The sequence below is a fragment of the Periplaneta americana genome, chromosome 15 (genome assembly GCF_040183065.1).
Source record: "Periplaneta americana isolate PAMFEO1 chromosome 15, P.americana_PAMFEO1_priV1, whole genome shotgun sequence".
Lineage (NCBI taxonomy): Eukaryota > Metazoa > Arthropoda > Insecta > Blattodea > Blattidae > Periplaneta > Periplaneta americana.
In genome coordinates, this window is record NC_091131.1 from 17,731,338 (window position 1) to 17,747,753 (window position 16,416).

General features: G+C 32.5%; 1 protein-coding gene across 1 annotated transcript in view; it reads left to right on the forward strand.

The window, feature by feature from the left end:
• Positions 1-1,276: 1,276 nt before the first annotated feature.
• The window catches only part of LOC138714688 (soluble guanylate cyclase 89Db-like), a 111,109-nt gene continuing 95,969 nt past the window's right edge, over positions 1,277-16,416 (forward strand). The window contains exon 1 of the mRNA XM_069846751.1: positions 1,277-1,485. Coding sequence (XP_069702852.1) covers positions 1,444-1,485 — 42 coding nt within the window. The 5' untranslated portion in view covers positions 1,277-1,443. The remainder of the gene's footprint in view (positions 1,486-16,416) is intronic.

Here is a 16,416-nt window from a genome sequence, read left to right on the forward strand (position 1 = left end):
GTTAAAGATTATCCAAACACTAATAGCATTGAATTATTAAAAAAAAAAAAGAAAATAAATTTTCTTCTATTAACATTAACTTAATTAGCTAATACTAATATAAACTTAATAGAATTAAATTAATTTTAATTAATTAATTCTAATTTAAAATATAAGTATACTGGTATTAAAATATGCTACAATAGTACATTATGCAACGAGCCTATAATGGTAGTAATTAAGACGCGAGTATATTTATGAAACTCGCTTGCGCTCATTTAATAATTTTCATACGAGCGTCTTAATTATCATTATCGGCAAGTTTCATACCACTTTTTATGCTCGACCATATTTCTAACTTGAAATTATTCATAAGTATTCATGTTATTCTCATCTGACTAGGGAGCGAAACTGACCTTGTACAATATCTCGTAAATTGTGAGATGTGCGCAGACGCGAAAGTATTGATTTTTTCCTAGAAACAAATGTCATTGACCTTGATATAATCTAGAGAGTAAAATAAAGATTAATCTCGATATAACCTTGAAATTGATTTAGACATTGAAAAACGAGATGAGAAATTGAATTTATTTGAATATTATTTACAATTAACGCTAATTATTATAGTAACAGAACATAACCTTCTGCGACAGTATTGGATTTCCAGCCTCCATGACGTTTCGGTAGTTGTCTTTCGATTGCATATCCGAGAATAATCGATACTTGCGCTTTCATATTGCTACAATGGTGTTTTCTGATTGGTGGAACATATGAACTTTAATGAATAGGTGTACTTTAATGAGGTCCATTAAAGGGCTGCTACTAGGTGTATAATTACTACATTTCGGCATAGTCGAGCATAAAAATTATAAATTTACTTTCGAAGGGAACAAGAGTAAGGTGGTCCGCGGAACTGTTCTGACTTAAAAAAGTGGTCCCCACTTTAAAAAAGTGTGAGAAAGGCTGCCATAGCTTTTTCAACCGCCTTCAAGATAAGAAATTGACATAATCTTAAGTCTTTAAGTCAATACAATTAAATATTTGTCATATTCGTAACAATGGAATGACCCTTAGGCAATAATTGAATTTAAAAGAACAAATTTAATATTCCTCGAAAAAGTTATAGCATTTCCATAAGCAAGGTCATGTTTTGTGTGATTAAGGAAAGTATTCTTCGATTTAGAGGCGCAATTTTGCCCTCGAGAGTCCGGCTGTGGGTCTCTGCAATCGTCACCGGGGTGCGCTGGTATACGCATGACGCGGAAGATGGTCAGCACGCATGTACAACACTCGCGGTGCGTGAGGAGAGCTGCCGACAATGAACACTCGCGGACGATGATGTCGGGAGTGCGGATGTGTGAGCCCCCCTGCGAGCCGCCGGTACCCGTGGCTCTCTAGAACCCAGGCCCTTCAGCCAGCTGAACGTCTCGACTAGTTGACTGAACATCTCCACAAGCATCCGTCATGTATGGCATGTTACTGGAGAGTGTCCAGCATTTCGTACAGGTAGGCCACGACACACCTTGTCATCGTCGTCATCATCATTGTTATCATATTGCTTTGTTATCTGGACAAAACCAGAAATTTGTGCCTGAACCAAGAGACTTTATTATACTTTGATTGTTGAGAAATTGCCTAAATAATAATAATAATAATAATAATAATAATAATAATAATAATAATAATAATAATAATAATTTAATATGCTGTATAACAGCCAAGAGCCAATAACACTTCAGCACATAATTTCATAACAAGAACAATAATGATAGAAATTACAATAAAAGTACATATAAATAATTATTAAAATAATGACAATTAAAACTAACTGTAATTGAAAATGAAAGGATGGAATCATATTATAAACTAGCCGTACCCGTGCGCTCCGCTGCACTAGTTAGAAATAAATATAAAGTAATTACATAATTAAAATAGGACATTTGATCCAGGGAACATTCGTGTTTGATATAAGGATAAATCGTTTAATATGTTAGTTAATTTAAATTGTATTTAAATAATTAAAATGCGATCATTTTGGTCCAGAGACCACTCATTGGTGCAATGACAATTCCTTTAACATGTTTCTTAATTTTTATTACATGCAACCATAGCTTAATGAAGATTGACATCATTTAGCTTTAATGTGTATATTTTATTTTACTTGTTATAGGCTTCCATTGAATTATGGTCATAACTTAATTTTAACCATTGTTTTCTACGTGGCGCTTGGCCCACTATGGTTCTGAACCCTTCAAATAACTTAAATTATATTATATGATATTACATATTATATTATATTATATTATATCATATCATATCAGAAGTTACTGTAATAACATTATAGCATTATGTCCATCTAGAGAAACTACACTTTATAATGGTAAAATAATAATTAATTATGCAAATCGGTTAATTTAGCTTCCAATATTACTTCATACAAACACAGAAACATTATCTGTAGGCTGTCTTTCATAGCTTTCGATTGTTGCTGTCCAAGGCCCCTTATAGACGAAGTCATTTGTTTTTTAATTCATTACACGGCCTTAGATGGCAATTATTTTAATTTTAAAACTCATTTATCTTATTAAATATCAGTCCTATCAAACTTTTGTAAGGAATAAAACGTATCGCAAATTATTTTTAAAGAAACTTTTGTTATGTAACATTTTTCACAAAAATCAATAATAAGGGAGATATTTCGATTTATATAATTCAGGCCCCCTTATAAACCCCCTTTTAAATAATTTATTTTGAATGCCATATAGCCTAAAATCTAAGTTACAACGAACTTAATTTATATTCCAATTTTCATCGAAATCGGTTCAGCCATTATCGCGTGAAAAGGTAACAAATATATAGACAGACAGATATATAAACAGAAATTTCAAAAAAGCGATTTTCGGTTTCAGGGTGGTTAATTATACATGTTAGGACCAATTATTTTTGGAAAATCGAAAATTACCAGAAAAATTTCGCTACAGATTTATTATTAGTATAGCTGAATATAATACGAATTATATAAAAGGTAACGAGAATAATATTATAATACATATCTAAACAAAAGACATAAATTAATAACTAACATAAAACTCCAAAAGTATATACTACATATTAAATGGATCCAAGTTCATTCCATGCAAATTAGCATATTTTATACATCTGAAGACCGGAGAGAGACATTTAAAATGTCTATTGCAAAAAAATTTATGAAATATTAAACTCTTAGCAGAAATACGAAGACTGATATTGTTTAGGAAGGATTCACAATCAATATCACTCTTAATGATTTTACAAAAAAATAAATAATCAATATCTTGACGTTTGGCAAGTAAACTACAGCAATTAAAATATTTGCAATTAACCTCATATTTATAATCATCAGAATTAGGTAAAAATCTATAACGACCCAAGGAAATAAATTTTCTTTGAATATTCTCCAATTTAGCCGAGGCAGTGGAAGTAATAATAATAATAATAATAATAATAATAATAATAATAATAATAATAATAATAATAATAATAATAATAATAATAATAATAATACTGTAATAATAATATTAATAATAATAATAATAATAATAATAATAATAATAATAATAATAATATAATGATAGTAGGTAAAAATAAATTTTATCACAATTAATAATTGACAGAATAGATTGTGTTAAGTATTTGGAGTATTCTTTGACAGTAAACTTTAGTTTTACAATTATGTTTTATATTAAAGCATGAAATTAGAATCTTGGGTTCTAATACAGTCTTTCTCTAAGCCTCTTTCACTTTTTATATTTTACATTAATGATATTGAAACTCGAATATGCATGTGAAATTCTGTTACAAATGACTCAGCTAAATTAGAAATTATTAAATACAAATTTATATCGTTATGTTTACACAGATTTCTACGCAATTACTCCTAAGGATAGTTACGATACAAAAAAATTGTAATTATTTCAATTGTCACAGTTTAAACATGAAGTTTCCCAAGAATCTTTTTTTGGTTCATTACTGTTTCTAGTTTATAGGTCTATTTAGGATTTATCCCATCTTCATTGTTGGACATATACTTTCAACATTTATATAATCACTGGATTAACTTTATAACTTCTTCACTAGGCTTCGGACAACAAGAATACAAATTCGAAACTAGACATTTTCTAATGTTAACACATAAAAGAAGTTTTAATTAGTAATTTAGCCCAGGTAATCTTTTTTTGCAGATGATAAAAGTGTGATTATTTCAAATAAATAATACTGCCGCTTTATAAACACTTTCAATACATGCTGAATCTAATAAATGAATGATTTAATGCAAATAAACTAGCATTTAACGTCGATAAAACCAATGTAATCAAATTTAGTACACATATTAATGCTCAGTTTTCCTGCTAGTATATTACGTTAAATGAAACTGATCTCAAAGAATCTATAAGCACAAAGATTTTTGATAATCGCTCCAACTGGAAAACACACACAGAATCTATTACTCCTAAATATTGAGCTCTGCTTCTTATGCATTAAGATATTTATCTCTTGTTGGCGATATAAATATACACATAAAAAGATATAGGCCTACTTCGCATACTTTCACTCTATAATGAAATATGGATTAATATTCTGGGGCAACTAACCTGAAGCAAGACATATTTTAGTTCCAGAATAAAGATGTAAGGGTAATGACAGGTTTGCATAAAAGAACATCCTGTAATAGTAATATGCGTTACAAGAGCGGTATGTTGAAGTTTTCATGTTCGAGGAAAAGTTTGAAAAAGCGAAACGTAGTTGAGCTTTTTTAATTTCCGAGAATTGAAAGAAAACATACAGCTCATGTATCTTACATTATTTTGTGCGAAGATCGTTTATTACATACCTGAAAGAGGAATTTCTAATTAGTTGCAATGAAATCTCCATCTTGGTTTCTGTTCAATGACGGCAAATTTGGAAAACAAAAATATCTATCTTCAACACTGTTGCTTTAAAATGTTTTCTGTGTTTACTATACTCCAGCAGGCCGTGATATACGTCTGTCTTTTTTTTTCCCCCCAGTCTATAAATGCGAACGTGAAACAAACGGTAAGGTTATGTAATGATTTATTTTTCATTTTAATATTTTAACAATATTATTTATATAACATATTGCAGTAATAACATCGGCAAGTTTGTTGATTCTTTCACGGCTTCCTTAATGTTACTTGCATCACGAATGCAGTAACTTTAGTGGAGTTGTAGAGTTTACTTAATTTTTGCAAATATTTGAAAACAATAATTAACAGTGCAATTTAGGTGAAATTGCAGTGGTAAGTTTCCAATTTATAATTATTACTATATTGAACGTCTCTAAAAATAATATGTTAAAATCCTAAAGCAGTAAAATCAATATGTCACTTAAGCGGTAAGAGGAGGGAAATTGTTATGTGTGTTAGGTTGGGAATACTGAATGTGGAATTTTAGACTTTCCGCGGATTGGTTTTGTGCGGAAACCAAGCAAATACGCACGATCTCGCACAAAAATATCTTCCAAAATTAGAAATATTAACCTTGACTTGTGAGTACAGTTTTTCTTCATGTTGCTTTATATTAAAAATCAATATACATTTACTACTAATCAAACCAACTATAATTTTAATACAAGACACAAACCAATCTCCATCTACCCTCTGTTAATATTAGCCGTTACAAAAAGGAGTTAACAATTTATGGACCACGGTTTTCAATGCGCTTCCTAATTATCTTAAATTTCTGAAGGGCCAAGAGAAAAGGCTTAGAACAGAATTAATATCTCCATATTCATAAACTATACTCAGATGATGAATAATTATGCGAGTATATGCTTATAAATTGAATTAATCTGATTGCTATGTATTGCATATTTCAGTCTAACTCTTAAATTGTTTCACATATTAAAGCTACAATGTTGATTTAAAATCTATGGAATACATAAAAGAAATGGAATGAAAATACTCTAGATGCCAATATATTAAAGCTGTGCTTTATTCAAGATCTTTAAAAGTAGTATAATTTGTGAATCTTTTATAAACAAAAAGCTATTGATATTTCTGTTCCTACGAAAAGCATGGGAAATCACAGTCTTTGCCACAATAGAAATTTTATTCTTATCTCTTTTCTCCATCTCCCGGTGCATAAGACTGCCATTTTGTATAGCAACAAATGTGATCCATTTATTTCATAAATCCAGAATTTACAAAATTGTGAAATATTTACCATAATAATAATTTATTTATTTATTTACTTAAATTTAAATATACAGAATAAAGAATATAATTACAAAACAAACACGAGAAAATAGAAATAAAATAATACAAGCAATATAAAAAGAAGATACAGTAGTATTAACAAAATTTGAGACCGAATGAGCAGCGCTCGTGCTCGGTCGCAGTTCAGATATAATATTAAAATAAATAATAATAATAATAATAATAATAATAATAATAATAATAATAATAATAATAACATACACTTGAATTGCATCTGGTTTGTCAGATGATGTTGATGCATTGTACATTAGCGTTCAAAGATATCTGACCTAGAATTTCTGATCGTGTAAGCGAACTTTCTAGCCATGGTATAAATTCAGAATCAAAGATATAACAAAGTGACAAGCTTCGAAATAGTTCCGATAGTTCTCAAAAGATGGCATTGTTATTGAGACGGATAAAAAGTGTTGGGGGAAATGGCGACGTAGATTAAATATTGTGAATTTAATTAGTAACACAATGTAATTTATTTGTCACAACAATAATTCCTTTCTACAATTCACCTTAAACGCTCTCGTCAACAATTGGATCTTCACTCAACACAGTATTCGTTATAGCGCTCCACCGACGACAATGACAATTTACTTGGACTATTACGCACAACAATGAACTGTTAATCTTAACTAATATTTACAAAGCACTATTTACAAATCAGAACTATCAGTTCTCAGTTCACAGTTCTTCTATCTCAGTCACTCGAGTTCACAGTATCTCGAACCACAGACCTTCAGAGACAGTTCACTGTACTCGAACTCGGGTCCCTCCAACTGCGGTCCACTGCACTCGAACTCAGGTCCCTCCAACTGCGGTCCACTGCACTCTAACTCAGACCTTCGGCTGCTGACGCAGTTGCGGACGCACACTCGAGTCGAACTCCGGTACACAAGACTGGCTTCCTTGCTCTGGCTTTCTCACTGACTGAATAACTGAAAACTCTGCTCTAGTTCGCTGGCGCTTGCTCTTTTATAGCAAAATCATAGTTGCGAGAAATTTCTACAGGTGTGTAGAGAATTATCTCGATATCTCCACTTCGACGGACTTCTGGAATAGTCGGGAAGGTCGTTCCACATTCACTGCGTTAAGTAGCAGCTGCGCGCGCAGCCTCCCCTCGCGTGTAGGCTCCTTTCCCCTTTCCCCGTGAAGCCCGCGCGATATGCTCTCTCGCGGGACGCTGGTCGTGAGTTCGAATCTCACGTCGCTGTCACAATATAAATAAAATTATTCTCATAATTGACAGTATCAGCGGTTTCCCACTAAATCTAGTGCTTTTTTACAATCATTATAGGGGGATGAAATTTTGAATTTTATAATGTGTGTGTATTTATGTACTTCTGGCTACACTGACTTATGTTAGTGATCTATTCTATTCTAAATAAGCCACACTTACACGAACAAATTATAGATCACTATCGATTAGTAGGGGTCAGGTTATCTTTGAACACCGGTGTACACTGACTATAATAATAATAATAATAATAATAATAATAATAATAATAATAATAATAATAATAATAATAATATAATAATAATACAAATAAGAATAATATGGAGTCATTGTGTTATTTAATGCTTATTATGTAACTAATATACTGATAGATTCAGCTATAAGTTGGGAACGTATTTTTTGGTGAAAAAATTGTTGATTTCGGTGTTCAACCTGCCACTTTTTCGGTGAGTATTTCGAGAAATAAGTTGTAGTAAATTCAGTAGATATTTCCTGAAATAAATTGTCAATGAAATGTATTATGTGATTTTGAATATAATACTTTTTTCTGAGCATATCAGATCAGGGAAATATAAATTAAGCATTTGTTTACATTGTCCGCACGAGATTTTCTATGAGTCAGTACGGTATTTTAATTTCCGTTTACGCAGAAAAGCCCTTCTCACTGTCTACATTAGCTGTAGCGAGCAACACTGTGTGCAAACAATTCATACGAAATTCATTGTGTCCTTTATTAGTTACCCCAAAACTTCTTAGCATCAAAATATAGCCTCTGTACATAACATAACATAACATAACATAACATAACATAACATAACATAACATAACATAACATAACATAACATAACATAACATAACATAACATAACATAACATAACATAACATAACATAACAAACTGCAGAAATGATTGGTAACTTGTGTTCAATCTTTTTTCAATAGTCACAGAGACAGCAAAATTGAGAGTAAACAATATCCGTACAGAAAAATGCAGAAATAACTGGCGTTACTAAGCGATTGCAAATTGAAACAAAAGACACAAACTTTTTATAAGAATCTATATATATAATTTGAACTGGTAATAGAAATTACGGGAAAACGGCTGAACGGATTTTAATGAGTGACCCCTCATTTTCATGCCTGGCATCCAAAGTTTTCGGAAAAGTAGTAGTGTTCAGTGAAATGTCAATTTTCCTACATAATTTTCCTATTTTCCAAAATCCATCTGTTGTCAGTTTTGAGAATTGTTTTATTCAATCACGGCCGACTTGATTGAATTTCAGAACAAAACACACACTACAATAAACAATAGGCTATTACACGAAGGCCATGACCTGCAGGATTGCCGACATATTTAGAGCTCAATTCAATTTGTTATTAAAAACTGATCCTGCAGTGTATAATTTTCTGAGTACAGCTGTGTATTGGATATTCAAATCTACGAAACTTGAGGTAGTTTGATGACATTATTACCATTAGAAAGTAAATATTATTATAGTTAATATCATGATGCATCTATGTTTTCATTAATTGTACATAATATTGATGCTATATTGATGACATGAAAGTGAAACGTTTTGTGGTTATGTAAGTAAATGTAGAGAATATCTTAATTTAGATCTTCATTTCTAATACTGAGTGGCTGCTATATATAACTACAAAACTTAAGTAAGATAATAATATTGTTATTAAAAATCAAATATGTTTATACTTATTAACCCAGTGGGCTTGGGTCATTTTCATATACTTAATGGCGGTGTAGTGTAGATAATGATATGTGTCATTGTCTTCAGTATTGGCTCGAGAGAGCGCAAAAATTACAGTTCCTAAGGAAAGATCAAAAGGTATTACTTACTGATAAAATAAGAGGCCTAGAAAATTTTGTAGTCTCCAGATAATTTCAGCAGGATCTCTTAGTAGGATAAAATTATTTTACGCTCTACATTTCAAATTCTACATGCAGCAGCTATACGAAAATGCTATTGTTCGAAAGCTTAGCAAACCTGACATTTTTTTTTTAACTTTTGCCTACAATCCACAATGACCTGAAATAGCTACTGCTATCGTCCTGACATTGATACTTGCGTTTTCGCGTTGAAACTCAAAAACTGAAGTTGGATAGGTTCAAGAAAAAGTATTTGGCCTAAAAAAATCCATTCAGAGGGAGTATGTTTCATTATTATGGAAGAAAATAACTATCAAAAAGACAAGTATTCTTCATTGAAAATAAATCTGAAAAATTTTTATTTGAACGTCTAACGAACTTAGTTTGCAGCAGTATTTGCTGCACAAGCCACTAGTATTGAGTATAATCACAATTTACTATTATACAGTCACGAAGCTCAATACATAGGGAATATGCATCCATTGACAGTTAAACTTGCTAGTTGCTAGCCATTAGGGTCGCTACTATCGCCTCATCACCAGATCCCTTCCCTAGCAGACAACAAAATGTATAATACTTTCGTTATCGTGTTCTTTTGGAAAAATTAACATCTTCCTTCCATTACTGAATTATCAAATACATAAGGTTTATTTATTAGAGGACAGATAATATCTATTTAGACTTAGGCTTAGGCCTATATTGTACTTAGAATTATGTCAATATAATATTTTATTACAGCATAGGTCTACTTATGACAAAACTTTACAATATAAAATGATTTTACAGTTATAGTCGCGACGCTATTATTCCCGGCGTGACTCCTCCTCTTTGCTTACGTCTTAGGAAGTGAAGGCTCTATAAAGTCTAGGTAGGTAGTATCGTTCGCCATTTTTGTTCTTTCGTTGCCGAGCTACCAGACGAGGAACCTATTTGCCACACCGTTAAACATTATCATGTCGTAGCTCCTATGATAATGAATCAAACGCACTGTAATTCAGGAAATAATTGAGCGGGAAATAACGTACTCGTGTGCTTTCTGCGAACGCCAACGAAAGAGCGAAAATGGCGGGCGATTATACTAAGTATTTATCGAGCCTTAGGAAATGCATAACGTCATCATCAGCGAATCACAAGACGCACACGTTTAAATGTAGCCGACCTGCAATGTGATTGACTGCCGGAAATAAGAGCGACTGGACTTTAGCTACATGTATGAAAGCAACGACAATAAGAAATAGGAGCAAAGAGAGTTATTATCGTTGGCAAAGAGTATATTCCGTCGTTGCTGCTGCCACCTACAGGCAAATTACTTGAGACAGGTGTGAAATCAGATAGCCTAATTTCAAAATATCAGACATACAAGTTACGAAAAGGAGGACATTTCTTGATTTTTTAAAAATCCGCCCGGACCCCGGATAAAGACTTAAGGGGAGAGGATGGTATTTTTTAAACTTTTTTCTTATTTGGTGTAAAATATTAATTTTTTGTATGTAGAGAGCTCATAACTGTGGCAACTCAACCAAATAAAAAATATTTTGAAAAAAAAAATTATTTGGGGGCCCAAATTCGAAGAAAGTACACCCAACGCAGGATTGTACTAAAGCCGATATATCTAAACCGTTTTTAAAGATAGATTCAAACAGTTTTTTGCAATGTATTTGCAAAGGCATGTTCTACAAACTGTCTGTAACAGAATTTTGATATTGGTCCCTACGTTTGTAAAATAAACAATTAACATTTAATAACAATTTTCTGATTTCCTTTCTTGCAAACAAACGGACGTATTTTTAAAATGAAATCAATTAACAAAATTCTATTACAGAGAAAGGTTTCCTAATAGTCTAAAGAATGTGTGTTCTAAATTTCATGCGTGTATCTTTAATAGTTCAGAAATTATATCCATTTTTGTCGGGCAATGTAGCAAAAACATGAAGTTACTGGAAACCGATAAAAGCGAGCGTGTGATTTAAAAATCCATAGCGCAGGAAGTTTAAAAATGTCGTCTCAAGATCCGATAAGGGCACAAATACCCACAAAATATTATGCAATGCATTCCACATATATCAAAGGATATTTTAAAGAAAAAAAAATGACAATTTAATTTACCGGAAACAACAATAAAAGTGGGCGAGTGATTTTAAAATCCATAACGCAGGAAGTTTAAAAATGGCGACTTAACATCCGATAAGGGCACAAAGATCCACAAAATGTTATGCAATGCATTCCACACATATCAAAGTGTATTTTAAAGAAAAAAAAAATTTGAAAATTTAATTTACCGGAAACAACAATAAAAGTGGGCGAGTGATTTAAAAATCCATAACGCAGGAAGTTTAAAAATGGCGACTTAACATCCGATAAGGGCACAAATATCCACAAAATATTATGCAATGCATTCCACACATATCAAAGGATATTTTAAAGAAAACTTTTTTTTTTTTTTAATTTAATTTACCGGAAACAACAATACAAGTGGGCGAATAATTTAAAAATCCATAACGCAGGAAGTTTAAAAATGGCGACTTAACATCCGATAAGGGCACAAAGATCCACAAAATGTTATGCAATGCTTTCCACACATATCAAAGGGTATTTTAAAGAAAAAAAAAATTTGAAAATTTAATTTACCGGAAACAACAATAAAAGTGGGCGAGTGATTTAAAAATTCATAACGCAGGAAGTTTAAAAATGGCGACTTAACATCCGATAAGGGCACAAAGATCCACAAAATGTTATGCAATGCATTCCACACATATCAAAGGATATTTTAAAGAAAAAAAATTTTTGAAAATTTAATTTACCGGAAACAACAATAAAAGTGGGCGAGTGATTTAAAAATTCATAACGCAGGAAGTTTAAAAATGGCGACTTAATATCCGATAAGGGCACAAAGATCCACAAAATGTTATGCAATGCATTCCACACATATCAAAGGGTATTTTAAAGAAAAAAAAATTTTGAAAATTTAATTTACCGGAAACAACAATAAAAGTGGGCGAGTGATTTAAAAATTCATAACGCAGGAAGTTTAAAAATGGCGACTTAACATCCGATAAGGGCACAAAGATCCACAAAATGTTATGCAATGCATTCCACACATATCAAAGGATATTTTAAAGAAAAAAAATTTTTGAAAATTTAATTTACCGGAAACAACAATACAAGTGGGCGAGTAATTTAAAAATCCATAACGCAGTAAGTTTAAAAATGGCGACTTAACATCCGATAAGGGCACAAACACCCACAAAATGTTATGCTATGCTTTCCACACATATCAAAGGGTATTTTGAAGAAAAAAAATTTTTGAAAATTTAATTTACCGGAAACAACAATAAAAGTGGGCGAGTGATTTAAAAATTCATAACGCAGGAAGTTTAAAAATGGCGACTTAACATCCGATAAGGGCACAAAGATCCACAAAATGTTATGCAATGCATTCCACACATATCAAAGGATATTTTAAAGAAAAAAAAATTTTTGAAAATTTAATTTACCGGAAACAACAATAGAAGTGGGCGAGTAATTTAAAAATCCATAACGCAGGAAGTTTAAAAATGGCGACTTAACATCCGATAAGGGCACAAACACCCACAAAATGTTATGCTATGCTTTCCACACATATCAAAGGGTATTTTAAAGAAAAAAAATTTTTGAAAATTTAATTTACCGGAAACAACAATAAAAGTGGGCGAGTGATTTAAAAATTCATAACGCAGGAAGTTTAAAAATGGCGACTTAACATCCGATAAAGGCACAAAGATCCACAAAATGTTATGCAATGCATTCCACACATATCAAAGGATATTTTAAAGAAAAAAAAAATTTTGAAAATTTAATTTACCGGAAACAACAATACAAGTGGGCGAGTAATTTAAAAATCCATAACGCAGTAAGTTTAAAAATGGCGACTTAACATCCGATAAGGGCACAAACACGCACAAAATGTTATGCTATGCATTCCACACATATCACAGGGTATTTTAAAGATTTTTTTATTTTAATTTACTCATTTTTCACCAAAAAATACCATCCTCTCCCCTTAAGAAGGAGGACATGCACAAAAGAGGACGTCTGGTCGCCCTACTTATAGATATAGAAATATTAAAAAAAAAAGGTCGTAAGTTCTTGAGAGATGGTCTTAGAATGATTTTGGAGTAACTTATGCCCAACTAAACCCATTACTAGAGGCACCTTTCCTTGTCGGTCACATGCAATAAATATTCTGTCGGCGTCGCTTGTGATTCAATAGACACTCGAAATGAATCAACAACATAAACAGTCTATTAATATTATTGACGAGGTCATGTTTAGCAAATTATCGCTTGTTATTCTGTGTGAGGCTATAAAATCAGGATTTCATTGTTACTCTTCACAGTTGCAAAAGTCTTGCCAAACGTATTTGGCGAGCCATCCTGTTTCAATGTTTGCGCAATATAACTGGTGTACTTACTTACGGTGCAATCTATTGTTAGAAGTTTGAGTACGTTTGAATCGCTTAGAAATTAAAACTTGATTTTGTTTCTGATTTAAATTTTAATATAATTTACATATCGAGAGCATCGTACCAGAAGGACGTATCAACAAATGTAGAGTTATTCAAATATTTTAACAGAAACTATTTGTGTTTGAAAACAAACATTTGAGAATTACAATTGTTATGTTAACAAGCATAGAAAAATTATGCCGACATAAATGCCATAAGTATAATATTAAGATATCTTCAAGTGTAATATTTAATGATTAAAATTCACCCTGCTTGAGACATCGAAACATCATAGGTGTCACTAATTTTAATAATAATAATAATAATAATAATAATAATAATAATAATAATAATAATAATAATGATTTATTATAGCTGGCAGAGTTAAGGCCGTAAGGCCTTCTCTTCCACTCAACCAGCAAAAAGTGTATATACATATGCATTAACTTACAAAGAATCCAACAATTTGATTTAGATGAGAGTTACATGTATACAAAAGTTATTTACGAATTAAACAATAACATACTATGAACTATTAATTAAACACTGAAATAAACTGTGTAGCAGAATTAAGCTAAAATACATAGAATGTTAATATATTTCAAATAATATTAGATAATAGAAAGAGATTATTACGAGACAATTAAAATACAGCACAATCAGGATGATGTCTAAAGAAAGAAGTAACAATGTAGTCAGTGATCATATTCACATCGGAATGACCTGGAAGATTTTCACCAGAAATGGAAGACAACAGATTATTTAATACTTATGTACTTACTTACTGGCTTTTAAGGAACCCAGAGGTTCATTGCCGCCCTCACATAAGCCCGCCATTGATCCCTATCCTGAGCAAGATTAATCCATTCTCTACCATCATATCCCACCTCCCTCAAATCCATTTTAATATTATCTTCCCATCTAAGTCTCGGCCTCCCTAAAGGTCTTTTTCCCTCCGGCCTCCCAATTAACACTCCATATGCATTTCTGGATTCGTCCATACGTGCTACATGCCCTGTCCATCTCAAACGTCTGGATTTAATGTTCCTAATTATGTCAGGTGAAGAATACAATGCATGCAGTTCTGTGTTGTGTCCTAACTTTCTCCATTCTCCTGTAACTTCATCCCTCTTAGCCCCAAATATTTTCCTAAGCACCTTATTCAAACACCCTTAATCTCTGTTCCTCTCTCAAAGTGAGAGTCCAAGTTTCACAACCATAAAGAACAACCGGTAATATAACTGTTTCATAAATTCTAACTTTCAGATTTTTTGACACCAGACTGGATGATAAAAGTTTCTCAAACATTCTCGTGTAACTTCATCCCTCTTAGCCCCAAATATTTTCTAAGCACCTTATTCTCAAACACCCTTAATCTCTGTTCCTCTCTCAAAGTGAGAGTCCAAGTTTCACAACCATAAAGAACAACCGGTAATATAACTGTTTTATAAATTCTAACTTTCAGATTTTTTGACAGCAGACTGGATGATAAGAGTTTCTCAACCGAATAATAACACGCATTTCCCATATTTATTCTGCGATTAATTTCCTCCCGAGTATCATTTATATTTGTTACTGTTGCTCTCAGATATTTGAACTTCTCCACCTCTTCAAAAGATAAATTTCCAATTTTTATATTTCCATTTCGTACAATATTCTCGTCACGAGACATAATCATATACTTTGTCTTTTCGGGATGTACTTCCAAATCTATCTCTTTACTTGCATCAAGTAAAATTCGCGTGTTTTCCCTAATCGTTTGTGGATTTTCTCCTAGATTATTTATTAAAGTAAATAAAATGACAGTAGATCCCAATCATACGAGGGCTATTCATAAAGTAACGTCCGTTTATTTTTCACAAACCTGTGAATGACGTTACAGAATTGGGTTACAATACGTTTGAAAGTATATACTCTAATTTATTTTTCCACATAGTTTCCAGTCACATTGAGACACTTGTCGTAGCGTTTGACGAGCTTTGAAATTCCGCAATCGTAGAATTCGGCCGCCTGCGACTGAAGCCAACCTACGACGCTGGTTTTCAACTCTTCGTCATCGTCAAAGCGCTTCGAGCCAAGCCACGTCTTCATGTGCATGAAGAGATGGTAATCGCTAGGCGCCAAATCTGGGCTATAGGGAGGATGATCCAATACTTTCCATTGAACTCTTGCAGTTTGGTCGCAGTACGACGCGCTGTACGCGGCCGGGCGTTGTCATGAAGGAAAATCACCCCAGGGTTCAACATGTCGCGATGTTTGTTTTGAATGGCCCTTTTCAAGTTTGTTAGAGTGTTACAGTAACGCTCAGCCTTAATTGTGGTATTCCTCTCCAAGAACTCCACTAGCAAAATTCCTTTTCTGTCCCAGAAGACAGTTGCCATGAGTTTCGTCGTGGAAAGTGTTTGGCGACACTTTGTAGGTTTTTCCGGCGAGTAAGTATGGCCCCACTGCATTGATTGAAGCTTTGTTTCTGCATTCACATACCGCACCCAAGTCTCATCTCCTGTCACAATCTGATCGAGAAAAGCATCACATTTGGCGCCTAGCGATTACCATCTCTTCATGCACATG